This window comes from Cynara cardunculus, unplaced genomic scaffold (assembly GCF_001531365.2).
Source record: "Cynara cardunculus var. scolymus isolate 2C unplaced genomic scaffold, CcrdV1 Un_Scaffold_3198, whole genome shotgun sequence".
Lineage (NCBI taxonomy): Eukaryota > Viridiplantae > Streptophyta > Magnoliopsida > Asterales > Asteraceae > Cynara > Cynara cardunculus.
The window spans coordinates 18,933-33,706 of record NW_020201388.1 but is presented as its reverse complement, the minus strand read 5'-3'; the positions used below and the strand labels follow the sequence as shown (position 1 = coordinate 33,706).

At 36.4% G+C, this 14,774-nt stretch overlaps 1 protein-coding gene across 1 annotated transcript in view; it reads right to left on the bottom strand.

Moving 5' to 3' along the window:
- Positions 1-3,820: 3,820 nt before the first annotated feature.
- LOC112503537 (putative inactive cadmium/zinc-transporting ATPase HMA3) overlaps positions 3,821-14,774 on the bottom strand; it is a 12,071-nt gene continuing 1,117 nt past the window's right edge. Inside the window, exons 2-9 of the mRNA XM_025107556.1 lie at positions 13,460-13,717; positions 8,175-8,272; positions 7,159-7,414; positions 6,654-6,791; positions 6,036-6,363; positions 5,720-5,937; positions 5,447-5,634; positions 3,821-5,368 (exon numbers count right to left, since the gene is read on the bottom strand). Of these exons, the coding sequence (XP_024963324.1) occupies positions 3,908-5,368; positions 5,447-5,634; positions 5,720-5,937; positions 6,036-6,363; positions 6,654-6,791; positions 7,159-7,414; positions 8,175-8,272; positions 13,460-13,717 (2,945 nt within the window). The 3' untranslated portion in view covers positions 3,821-3,907. The remainder of the gene's footprint in view (positions 5,369-5,446; positions 5,635-5,719; positions 5,938-6,035; positions 6,364-6,653; positions 6,792-7,158; positions 7,415-8,174; positions 8,273-13,459; positions 13,718-14,774) is intronic.

Here is a 14,774-nt window from a genome sequence, read left to right as displayed (position 1 = left end):
GAATTGCTTGGTTATCAAGGCCACAGATTTGGCAAATTCCTTGAGATCATCATCAAATTCAGATGCTTCTTCTTCGGAATCTGACTCAACGACCAATGCCTTCTTGCTCTTTTTTGTGATCTTTAGAAGAGCTCCTTGTAACCTCTTTCTCTCTTACGGCTAGGGCGAGGGGTCCACCGATGGACACCTTCCTTTTCAAAATATTCTTTTCTTGAGCAGCAAGAGTTCCATAGACGTCATGAAGTGACCAACTATCTAAGTCCTGATTTTCTTGGAGGGACATCGACAGTTGAGTCCACTCATCGCCGAGACTTTTGAGCAAAAGGACGTTGTTTTCCTCTTTGGTCCTAGCAATGGCAATTCTGTGGCATTGATTTATCAATGTGTTGAAACGATCATATATCTTCTGAATCGATTCATCAGGCAATGCCTTGAAATTTGTATATTTATTAAAGCATTGCGCCCTTCGATTCTTCTTCGTCTTAGCGCCTCCCTCCAGTTGACTAGCCAATTCATCCCATATCTCCTTTGCTGTTGTACAAGCATCGAGAGATTGGAATATGTCATTTGGAATGGCCATGATGATCAGCTTCTTGGCCTTCCTGTCTGCTTCTACCCTTTCGATGTCATCTTCATCCCAGTTGCTCTCATCTTTTACCATGTAGTAAGCAGCAACTTCAGCAGTGGTAGTTGTTCCAGGAACTCTTGGAACAAGAGTTTGAGGAACATATGGGCCTTCCATAACAGATCTGAGGAGATTTTTATCCATCCCCTCCAGGAAGTTCATCATACGAATCCTCCATTATGGATACTCTTCACGTTGAAGAGTTGGAGGTTTGGTGAGGGAACCCAGACTATAAGCAGAATTCCAGTTGGCCATTAAGAAGTTTTGGAAGAGAAGAACACGATTTTTTGAATGGAGAAAATTGAGAGATTATGAATATTCAGATTTAAATTGATCGTTTTGATTGAAAATCAATCAATTTGCTCTGATACCAATTGTTGATCCCAAATCTCTCAATAACATTAAGATTCAAGTTATGAAGAACCTAAATCTGTCGTATGGATGGATAATAGTGAAGAACAACTCAAGAATATTCAAAGAATAATTGGAGTGTCAAATGATTCACTATTATTGATTTAATGAATTGGAAGCGTAAACGATTACAAGAAATATAAAGGCTATTTATACTAGTAATCTAATTAAGGAGATAACTATCTAGAGAAGGATATCTATAAGATATTCTAAGAAAAGATATCAATCTAGAAATACGGAAAGAATATCAATTTATATAAAGCAATGGAAATCTAGTTGTCGATTTGTCATCTCCAACTGTCTTCTTGGAGGAGCGTTCAACCAAGAGTATTTATGAGTCTTCTTGAGTGAATATCTCTGGTTGAACTAATTCTTGAATCCTCCAAGTGTTAGAGACCAGAGGAGTTATTGAGATGCACTGTTCATCACACCTATGGACCTTCATCGCATCTCTGGTTGGCCTGGACACTTAGAATTTCTTTTTGTTTTTCTTCCATCGACCCTCTGCACTTCCACACTTGTATGTTTTTCATTACTTTTACAGTAAGAATGATGGGGTCTAACAATAATAAAACTTTCTTCAAAAAATTTCTACATCTTTCATTTGCCTTTATCATGAGATGTTGGATGACCTGCAGAACCAATTATTACAACAATTGAGGGTTAGACCGAGAGGTCTAGTGAGTGAATTACCCTCTTACCAACATAATCTATTGCAAATTCCAAGATAATTCAAACCTGAGTTTTAACGTTAAATTAGCGTTTTGAATACCCCACCATTTCTTTTATCGCGGTTATACTGTCATTTCATCCATAACCATAATTTGAGTGATGAAGTTTAATCTGGACAATTCTTTATTAATGAGAGGTCTTACCAGACAACACTTAGTCCTATCCAGACAACACTTAGTCCTATCCAGACAGCACTTTGACCGGTGAAGAGTCCTATTCGGACAACATTTTGACCGGTGAAGAGTCTTATCCGGACAATGCTTTGATCAATGAAGAGGTTACCGGGAACACATGATTGGTGTTACCAGACAATGCTTTGATCGATGAAGAGGTTACTGGGAAACACATGATCGGTGAAAGGTTATTGCCGAACAATGCTTTGGTCGATGAAGGGGTTACCGAGCAACATATGATCGGTGAAGGATCCTCATCAGATGATGATTTGTCCGATGAGGGAACTCATCGGACGATACCTTGTTCGATGAGGGTTCTCCTTAGGTAAGCCTTATGCGATGAAGGTAAACAACATGATTGATGTATAAATACAGTTTATAACCATATATTATAGTTCGGCCATGAATAATGCAGAATCGTAATAATCTTATTTACCCAAAACAGTATAGGAGCGCTCACCTTTGCCTATACTAAGATGGAATCACTACTTCTGCCTTTTGTCTTCTTCTTCCTTTGATAATAATTTCCAAAGTCAACACTCTCTCAAAGAAAATTTCCCAAAACTCTTTACAACCACCTTCACTTACTATATAAATATAAAGAGAGAATTGGGGAGGTGCATAAGCAGGCACCTACCCCAAAATAACTTAACCAATACTTACTATATAAAAGAAATCACAAGTTGATCCCTCAACAACCCTTAAACACCATATTTTACCTTGAACTCTCCATTACTATTTTTCTTCAAAATCTGACCAAACATATTTCGAAACCGAATATTATACTTACACATTTTTGGCATCCTATAAACTCGATTTTGTTGTAGTGATCTTACTCTTGGTATCGGTCCTCCTTTTGGAATCCGATGTTATATCGTTAATTGGCAGGCTAATTGTTCTATCTTACTGTTAGTTCACCTAACTTAGCTATGTTGTTTATAGTGTTAGTCGGTGCATGCGTGCTTCATGCTTTGATTATTACGTAGTTGTTCTGCGGATTCTTCAGTATCTCAAAGATAAGTCGTTTCATGATTATATTTTACTTATACATCCTTATTAATTCTAATAGGTTAATTATTCGAATGTTGATTCGGATGTTGATTTGACTCACCACCACTCCGTTACGGGCTATTGTTCTTTCTTGGCGAGTCACATATTTATATGTGTTGCAAGATTAATCTTTCACAACTAGGTCTGGTACTGAAACTGAATGTTATGTTTTGCTATACCATCAAGAGCCCATTTGACCACATAGGCTCCTTTCTGGCATTGGTGCTCCTTTTCTAGCATGGGTGCTCCTCAGTATTCTCCTTATATTTCATTCCCTCGTGCGACAATGAGAGTGCTATTTCGATTGGTCATAATGATGTGTTTCATGAATGCATCCAACATATTAAAATTGATTGTCATTTTGTAGCTCAAAAATGATCAAATTCCCCCTATTTCTACCAAGGAGCAGATTAAATACCAAAGCTCTTCCAGGTTGTTTCCTTGATCTCATCTAGTCCAAACTCAATTTAGTTCATTCTTCATCATTTCGAGTTTTAGGGGACGTGTTTAAGTTTATATTAGCATTTGTCATTTGCCATTTAGTTATTATATAGTGTAAGGGCTAATACTGTAACCTTTTTTTAACTTTGCTTCGATATAGATAGTTCTCTCTTTCTCTTTGTATTGTAAAATGACTTCATTATCTTAGTAAAACCTATTGGCTCCATGGTCAACTCTCCAATCATCTTCGTTTTCGGCCATTGTTTCATTGATGCACCGGTGCTAACACCGATTATTCTAAAATCAAATAACTTTAGCAGAGAAATATGCAAATATGATGGACAACAAACATGCTACACAAATTAAGCTACCTATAGCATGCAAAAGGGTCAATAACTTCTACCATTTTTGAATTAGATAAGCCAAAGCCAATAAAATTGGGCATTTTTGGAACCTGTAGAGATTACATGCATATTCATTCAATCACTATTTCTGATAAGCCTCCCTCTCCATTGAATCCAACTCCAAACTTTTGGTGCCCACAACATTCCTTTCTGAAGCTCTTGCAACACCCACCTACATTCCTCTTCTCCAAGCCATGGTTCTGGCAACAATGTCTTACCATTTTCCCCAACTCCTCTTCACTGATGTACTCTTTTACATGGCGATGGTGATGATCATCCTTACAGATATGGCTCGTATCGCTACATGTTTCATGGTTCGAGTGGCTTTTCTTGTGGATTATTTGGTTAAGAAAGTCGTTCCCATGCTTCTTAAACCCATTCCCACAACTATGACTTCTTTTAATATGTGATTCCATATCTGAGTCGTGATGACCACAACAACCATGCTTGATTTCAGTCGCTTGTACACTGTGCTTTGCCTCGTGTATTTCAAAGTTGTCATTTTCATCAGCAGCATGTGACTCATCATGACCGCAACAGCCATGGTTTCCGTTTCCTTCTTCCTTGTGCTTGACCTCATGTACCTCATCCACATGGGCACAACAACCATGGCTACTACCTTCTTTTTGTTGAACCATGTGATTGACCTCGTGGACGTCCTTATCGTCAGAATGAGCACAACAACCATGGCTGCTTTCCTTTTGTTGTACCATGTGCTTCACCTCATGGACGTCCTCATCATCAGAATGAGCAGAACAACTATGTTTGCTTCCTATGTCTTGTACCAAGTGCTTTACCACATGTACGTCTTCATCATCATGAGCAGAACAATCGTCTTTTGGTTGTACACAGAGCTTCACCTCATGTCCATGATCAACCTGTTGACAACAACCGTGATGCTCTTCTGCTTCTTGCACTGTCTTACTGACCTCATGCAAGTGATCGTGGTGAGCACAGCAATCTCGTTTTTTGCCAACATCTGAACACTTCTTGGAATGACAATTTCCGGTATCATGCTTATCAGACGAGCAATTGACATGCTTGTGAGATGAATGGCAATGCTTATGCTTATGTTGTGAACACGGATGTTTTTTTGCGCTTTTTGAGACCGTTGTAGCTCTTAGCAGAAGCATGCTGTTAAGAATCACTACCAAGCAGGTCCCAACATCTGCTAGAACTGCTGCCCAGACTAATGGATGGCCAGCAAGAGCCAAGGCAATTATAGCAGCCTTGGTAACAATAGCCAGAAAAATATTTTCAAATATCTTTCTTCGGGTTTGTCTTGCGATTCTCACTGCTATTGGAATCTTGCGGATGTCATTGGACATCAGAATCACGTGCCCAGTCTCAGTAGCAAGTGATGATCCCGAGATCCCCATCGAGATCCCAATATCTGCGGTGGCTAAAGCAGGTGCATCATTGATCCCATCTCCTACCATTGCTGTTGGAGCTACCATCTGAAAATCTTTAATGATTCGAGCTTTATCTTGAGGTAGAAGTTCTGCGTGCACAATATCTATTGCACCCCCTAACTGCAAAAATCATGCGAAAATAAGCACCAAAAATTAGATGAAAGCAATTCTGAAACAAGTTTGGTCTTAGAGTTTCACCTGATTTTGTGCATGATTGGTTGCAGCTTGACAATCTCCTGTAAGCATGGCTGTTTTAATACCCATTGATTGGAGTTCTTTGAGTGCTTCCTTTGCACCAGTTCGACATGCATCAGAGAGACTGAACACTCCGGCAAGGGAAGAGCCCTCAAATATGTACCCATTTGACTTTCCATCCACACTTTCATGTGCATTATTCAAGAATAAATCTACAAAATAATACTGATTAATAACATAATAAGGGTGTAATAAAATGATATTCAAATAACGGATGGTGAACATCTTCACCTGCTGAACAGCCTGCTCTAATCGCAATCTTCTTGTTCCCAATGTAAACATTTTTTCCTTCAATTTTCCCGTAAATCCCTTCTCCTGGAAAATTGTCAAATTCATCAACCTTTTCTGGTTGTGGTTTGACTGAGTGTGACTGTGCATAGTCTATAAGTGCTGCAGCCATGGGATGGCTAGCCTTGCTCTCGATGCTTGAAACCCTTTAAATTTTCAAACAAGTATCACTCTCAGAATAAAACCGAGAAATGTAACTAAACCAAAAGATTGATCAAATTAACGAGATGTGTCGATAATTTACCAGTATAGCAGTTTGTCTAGACTGATGCCATCTATGAGTGAATTGAAGTTTGAAACTGAGAACTCTCCTCTAGTAATCGTGCCCGTTTTGTCAAAGGCAAACACTTTAACTTTAGAAAGCGTTTCTAGGTAGTCCGCACCTTTGATCAGAAGTCCGGTTGTAGCTGCCTTTGATAGTGCACAAAATGTAGCGACGGGTGTGGAGAGTATGAGCGCACATGGGCATGCACTCACCAGAACTACTAAAGCCAAATGATACCATTTCTGTAAGTTGTGAAGTCTCATTGCAGCTGGTATCACAGCCAAGCAAGTTGCTACGATAACAACAGCTGCAGATCCCCAAAAATGAGAAGTGGTGTAAGCAAGAATATATAACCGACCCATCAGTCCAACAAAGTGTCTACTTAGCCCATGACATTTTTAAAAGAATTCTATAAAAGGCTAATAAGAGTATTTACTTCTGTGTCCTATTAAGTGGTCTAACTTCGTAGATCAAAGTTCTTACACCACATAGCTTTATTCTAACAACTTATTATAACATCTTCAGTTATGACACTCAATTCTTGGTTCTATAAACTACAACGTTCATGAGTGTATTTCATGGATTAGCAAGTCTTACCTGGGGTATAGTATTTGGCACATTCATCCATATATCTCTGAGTTTTACATTTATTATTTTGTGCTTCTTCAACAAGCTTTGCCATTCTTGCTACTACACAATCTTCTGCTAGGACAGTAGTGTTAATGCTAATGTAACCTGGAGAAGGATGATCAAATCAAATGAAGGGTTAGCAGAAAAGCCACATACTCCATTAATCCCTTTTTCCTCCAAGAAAGTACCATTTGATATTTGAAGTCAAAAGTACAATTTTTAAATCAATAAATATTCTACATATTTCACAAACTAAACAACAATAAGGTTGGGAAACGTGATATATGGTCAAAAACAATTATTACATATAATCAATAATAAAAAATTATTACAACAATCAATATTAAATTTGGAAAGTAGTGTTTTTGATCTCAAAAGTCAATGCATACTTCTTGTTTTTCAATGGAGAGTATAATTTTCAGTTGGTGATTGAACTAGTTGAAAGAAAGTAAATCAAGAGAGGGTTCAGTACCATTTAGATTGATTGTGCCAGCCCAAACAGTGGAATCTACTTGTTTTGCTACAGGAAATGACTCTCCGGTTAGAGCTTTCTCATCGACTTCACATCTCCCTTCTACAACAATACCATCAATTGGAATAATATCTCCGGCCTTAACAGCGAGCTTCGTGTTAACCATGACTCCGCTAGCATTAACTTCGTCACCATTGCTGGCCAACACAGCTTTTTGAGGAGCCATGTTCATTAACGATGACATCACAGCAGTGGCCTGCAAATATATAATTTGCATCAAGATTGTCTAATACTAGTACTCCCAAGTAATTTCCATATTCAGGTACTTTTTTGAAAATATATATATTGAAAACTATATGACTACTAGAATATTGAGTATCCGTGAACACAATTTTCGACCATAGCCGAAATTTTTTAACGGATTCATACTGTTAGAATCGGTCTAATTTTTTATTTATTTAACTATAAGAAACCGTGAAGACGAGTTTCATGTGAAAACCAAACCCCATGAAAACAACCAAAACCATCCAATGAATTTGATTTTAAACTATGCTTCATATGTTTTCACATGTTTTTTCTTTTGTGTGAGTATGTATATATTTCATGTATAAACGTATTTTTGTGTTTTTAGCACACACTATATATTCATTGATGTTTCATCTATTAAAGAACATTGTATTAACATTGCATGTTCACATGAGGTGCAACGCATACAAACTGCATTACATGGTTTCTTACTTTAAAATGGTTTTTATATGATTTGCTCCATGTATACATACATGTATATGTATATCCCATCCAACTGTGTAGAAGTATTCTCACCATATATAACTCTTATTCTCACCATATATAACTCTTATTCTCACGGGAACCCAACTTTATATATATACACCCATACACAGAGAGAGAGAGAGAGAGAGAGAGAGAGAGAGAGAGAGAGAGAGAGAGAGNAGAGAGAGAGAGAGAGAGAGAGAGAGAGAGAGAGAGAGAGAGAGAGAGAGGGGCTGCAACAAAACCTTATGGGCTGCCCTTGACTCGAGCCATTCTGCTGTAGTGAATAAGAACACAATGGTGCCAGCTTCCCAGTAATCCTTAAGAAATATTGAACCCCCAACTGCAAAATATTTACTTTAAACTATGTGAGACTCTTTACTTCAGAAACTAGTTGGTCTACTATTGAAATCCATTTTTCAAATTTCAGAAGTTCATATTATAATTTGTTTGTCAAGAATTGAAAAGGAATTGGTAACTATACTAAGCTATACAATATTGACCTAAAAAACAAACTAACATCGACATCAAATTAAAAGGAGACTTAAATAATGGGACAAAGGGTATGATGCATCTTCGAACTTTTCCTTTTACCCTTTTCCTATTGGCATAGAACCATTTCATACTTTTTTTCCCAATCAACCACATAACTTTGGGTTTTTTGTCCTTACCTCACCTTGGTTAATTTGCTCCAATACATTGATGGAACTTTTGATTTTGCAAATGCCACCCATAAACGGTTTGTATGGCCAACTAACTATTCTAAAAGCCATGCATATGGCTGTGTAACCATCTGCCATATATGTCAAGCAAACAATCCAACAGACGGTAAATGTAAAGATTTTAGGTTTAGCAAAAGTGTTTTTTCATCGATTAGTTTCCTGTTTCAAGATTTGCTTACACAAATGAAAGCTACATATCTTACACCCGAAACAATTGAGAGTTTGGCCTAAGATATTCACCAACTTGTCCCATACGATTAACATGAATAAGGATTCATATAATTCGGACGCAATGTTGGTCAGCAGAGGTGGAACCCCGTAAGGGCCTGTGGGGCCATGACCTCCACGCTTTTTGACTCAAATAGAGTTCATGAACTAAGAAGAATAAATATTGTTGGCAGCTCAATTGGTTATCATCTTATTGCTATATTCTTGAGATCACACTCTCAAATCCCATATGTTGCATTTTTCAATTTCTCATTTTTCCTTCCAGTACACATTAAATTATTAATATCAATTATATATAAGAATTAGTTTTTAAATAATATAAAAAATAATGTTTAATTTTGTATGTAGTGTTGTATTACTAATCTAAAGGTTTTTGTTTTTATAGTTCATAATAGTATAAAAACATAACAAAATTGTATTACTATTTTTCGGTCAATAGTGTTAAAGGTTTTGAGTTTTAAAGGTCGTTTACCCAAACACTTATCCAGGATGGAATTACCGGTAAGATTTACACTATCACTTACCTTGCTGTGTAAAACTTGTGCTTCATCAAAATGACATCATATATATGCAACAATTTACCCACTAAACACTAGCCGGGTAAGATTCCTCACTGTTACTTACAAAGGTAAGACCCTTGATCCTTACGTGTAAGATTCCTGGTTCTTCCATTACAAATTTTCTCTAAAATTTAATATTAGATCATAGGAAAAAAGAACAAGAAAAGTTGTGTGCGTATCATTTGCTCTAAATTTTTGTAATAGTATATTTTGGCCCCAAGCTACTAACGGTCATGTTCCACCCATGACAGGAAGGACCATAATTTTGGTGTAAAAAACGCAGCGATATTTATACAAGTGATTGCAGCTTCTACCTTTGATAAATATTTGATCAGTGTACTCAAGAGTGAAAGAAAATTCCCCAGGAATATAAAGTTTCAATAGCTAATATCCAATATAATTTAGCCATGCCAATAACATGTTCATAAAGGAGATCGAAACTGCAAACACATTATTTGCTTTTAGAAAGACATTATTCGTACAAAAAGAAATGTCAATTAACTTTTGAATGTTAAGTGAATATTTTTGTTGATTTTTGGTTAGGATTAAATGTATCAGTAATCACATTGTTACATCATCATCAAAACAATTAAAATTAGAATAATTAATATGATCTATGCGTAAAAACTGAAATGAATATTAGGTTCAGTTAATTATTATTTTATTTTTACAAAAGGATAACAAAACATATTAATATGCATATATTATATAAATACATTAAACACATACATAGAAAGAATTTCAAACGAGAACAATAATTAAATAAACATGAAAACAGTTAAATCATGTGCAAAATCACACGTGTTTTCCTACTAACAGTCAACACAAGGGTGTACGGACAGCGTGCGTGGTGCCTCACGACCTCAGGTCACAGCCAAAATCGGTCACATGAATCACATTAAAATTAGTGTAAAATCACATAGGATTTTATATATTTTTTTATATTATTTGGTTAATTTCGTATGAATCTCACACTACATTTGTAAATTGATTAAGTTATAAATTTATTCCACATGTGTAGAGTTGTTTTTAATGTAAACTTGGTGTAAAAATAAAATTGCTAATTAAAATCAGCAATATAATTAAACAATAAAAATCTAATATCCAAAATAAAGAAGAATATAGACATGACTAGGTTTATAATTTACAAATTATTACCTTGGATTTTGAAATTCTTAGGAGATTTTGGTTCGCAGAATAGAATTTGCAGAAATGAAACTTATCAAAATAATTTAACTTTGAAAGAACTACCATGGAATTTGATGAAATTTAACCACACGTATGGTTGGCGGGAATTGGAATGGAATCTCTTAAAAGAATTGGAATTTTCATTAGCGGAATGGTGATATCGACCACTACCCTAACCCTCAACAACCTCGCCCCTTGTCCCCCAAGCCCCCGTAAACTCCCTGACCACCCCCACCTTACCCCTAACCACCCACACCGTTTTGCCCGACCAACCTAACCTATCCTCGGTCCCCTTGCTTGGGGGTTGAGGTGGCAGTTGTGATGACGATAATAGTGGTATTAGTGGTGCCACCGCTATGTACCCACCCTCACTCTACCCCGACGATCGCCCCTCCCCCGCCACCCTATCCCAACCACCCTTACCCTAGCCCCAAGCCTCCACCACCGCTGGTTCCCTTTACTTGCCCACCTGCCTACCCCCTCCACCCTCATATAAGTGGTGGCGATATAGGGTGTCCAAGGGGGGGTTGTTATGACGGTAGTAATGGCATGGTGAAGGGTGGGGTGCTAGGTGTGACGATAACGATAGTGGCATAGTGGTCAGTAAGGTAGGGTGGGGAGGGTGGGGGTAGGGTGTATAGGGCGAATGGGTGGTAGTTGTGACGACGACAATATTTGCATTATGGTTGTGCAAAACTTGACCCTACCCAAACTACTCAAAAAAAACTGACCTATGAAAATCAAACATACCTGATCCATGTGTCCTAAACAAATCCGAGGTGCGACATCCGACTTTTATATCAGGTTAGATGGATTGCGTAGGATCTCCTGATCCATCCCTCAAACCCGTCCGAAACCCGAATAAACCAAAAAGACGGTTCTTAATCTTAAACCAGTCCTCTATCTTTCTCTACTCTCTTGACCGCCATCGCCCATCGAATCGAATCATCTTGAGTTCTTGACTACCATCTAATCGAATCAGTCTTCTCTCTGTCTCTCGTCGATACCTTAAACCTAATCGACTCAGTCCTCTAACCCTATCTCGTCGACGACGGTTAGAAGCCCAAAACAGGGCCCGACTCATACACAGCTCCTGTTTAAATTCTATCCACCATTAATTTTATTAAAAACATAATGCTTGTACTTGCATGGTTTTCTTTTTGAATGATAGAAAAATTGGTGTGAAAATCTAAATATTTCAGCCTAATCGACTCACCACTAATTCACCCGAGCCCCGACCCGAGATTGTCCAAATCCGGATTTCCCCGAACCAGACCTCCCTCCGAATCCCACATCCATAATATGAGGTATGTTTTTTTCACCTGAAAGCAATTGGGTTTGTCCTTTTATACCGACCCGTGCTCACCCCTGATTATCATGGTGGTCGGTGGCTTGGGGTGGTGGGCGGGGAGTGAGGGTGGTTGATGTGACGACAACAGTTGTGTCATGGTGATCGGGTGGGAGGATGGTGTGGGGGTGGTACGGGTGACTGACAAGGTGACAGTTGTAACGACGACTATAGTAGCATGGTGGTGAGTGCTAGGGTGAGGTGGGGTGGTGTAGGGTGGCAACTATGATGACGACAATGGTGGCATGGTGGTCAATGGTGGGTTAGGGTGGTTGGCGGTTGTGATGGCGACAATAGTGATGTGGTGGTGGGTGGGGGTTAGAAGTGGAGGCGTAACAATGATAATAGTAGCGTGGTCATGGTGGATACGGGAGCAGGGGGTGGGCGGTGTTGGTTAAGTTGGATGCAAAAAGATGGGATTCAATTCATTCATTTATATTAAAAAAATGAAATCATTAACTGTGGAATTCAATAAAATTTACAGAATTTCATCCATTTCAAAAGTGAACCAAACAATTGTCATTCCTATTCTGTCAAATTCCTTCAAATTATGCGAATCAAACAAACCCTTAATAGTTACCCAAGTCAATGAGCCAATAATAAGAATATTTGAGTTTGTATTACAGTATTCTGCGGAAGATGCATACACCGTATTAAAATGAATTTCTTAAATTTATAAATTAATAATTATATATTTATATATAGGTGAAAGATCATGTGAGAATAAAAATTAAGGTGAGAATCGTAAGGTCTCAAACCCACCTATCTTGATACAGGGATTGATCCGGTGCATTTTGGTGCATCCCATCCTAATGTACATCTAAGGATGAAGATCTCTTTTTATTTTTCGCACCTTTAATTTTAATTTTCATCGGTACCTAACCCTTATATATAAAAACATTACAATAACTTGTTATAATAAAGTTCGATAAATAATTTTTTTATCTTTATTACAATATAACTTAAAGTAAATTATCATTTTTTTAATTGTAAAAATATTTTGAAATTCAAGTTTTGGAAATTAATTCTTGTCATCTTTTGATTTGAAGAATCCTTTTTGGTTCTTTTCTTCCAGATTTTTGTTCTTAGTTTTATTACATATTAAAAGTTCAGAAGTTTTATTAAGAATAAATTTTAATAAACCCCAAAAAATGGTCAAAATTATATCATTCATACCATTTTTGTTTTGTTTTGAACAAATTAAATAAACCCATAATTGAAGTTTTGTTATGTTTTTAATTATATTTATCGTTCGGCAAACAGATTTCTTATTTAAGTTTTTCTTATTAAATTAAATATATTATTTAAGTCCAATATAATAAATATCCCATTTCATTTCTATCTTTTCTCTTTTTAATTATAAACACTTTTTATTTATGGCATTGCTACAACGGTTATTCTTACTAATAAAAGAATATGGTACCAAATTTGTAACGATGCAATGGATTTCAAAATATAATTCATTCGGCATTTAATTACCATACCTGCAATGAGCATGAGGGTGTTCACATCAAGTCTGAGATTGCGTAACGATGCAATGGATTTCAAAATCATGGGAATAATACCGACTGCAACAGCTCCAAGCGCTAGCCATTTAAATGGTGAAAAAACATAACTCAAAAATGATAACAAAAGCAATACTCCACAAGCCACTGCAAAGGGGCTTGGCCACTTGTTCCGATAGTTTCCATCTCCTTTGACTCTCACATTTGCTTCCAATCGAGCTTGGTTTAGTGCCTTAACTAAAACAAATACAAAAAGATACCACTTAATGTACCATACAAATAAAAGAATTCGATATTTAATGTGTAAACTATATCAAGATGATTAAAATAAAACTACTTCCTTTTTAACACTATCCTACTACTTTTCGTTTTTATTTCATTTTCTGATCAAGATGATTAAAACGAAGTATTTAATCAATTAAGACATATGTAGTTTGTTAAAAATAATTACAATGTTCGGATAAGATGATCTTGTCTTATCATCTCATCTGAACACCCCCTAAATTTGCTAGCATTTAGAGTAACTCGACTTGAGGAAACTTCCTACTTGTGGTACGAGCTTATTGAAGGTGAAAGGAAAGAAACAGGCACACAAATCTATCTTTTTAAAAGATAAAGCCCTAGATTTCATGAAAGAGGTGGGTTTTTCCACAAGTGATCGATCTAAACCATTCAACACCCATATTAGGGTCCACATCCAATATTAAAGGTTTTTTCGACTTTTTATCATAAAGAAAAGTCTATGTACATTTTATCAGAGTTTATTTCATATAATATTTACATATTATCATTTGTGTGTTTTTTGTATATGAAACATTGTTTTCACATTTCTTACAAAAATTCTTTGCAATATATGTTATTTTGTCATGATATGGTTATAATTGTTTTTTTAGTTAAAGGTATAATTATTAGTATATCACCATTATGTATCATGCTTTCCGAGCCCCAAAGCAAAGCTCTATATTTGGAAAACCAAGAACCGTTACGTTGCTATCATCCACTTTTTATGCACTATTGCTGAAAGAATGTATGATTTTCATTTAAAATTTTAAACATATATTTACATTTAGAATTAATAGTGTAACTTTGTGCAACTACTTCGTCTTGAATCCAACAATACTAGTATAATCTTTTTTTTTTCTTATGAGTTTATTATGAAAATAAATTTCTTAGTTTTTGAAACACCAAAAACCTAATATTTTTGCCAATAAATTGAATGATCGGTTTATGTTACATTTCCACATTTTCTTGATTGAGAATATATAACGAGTAAATACATACTTTTAACGTTATA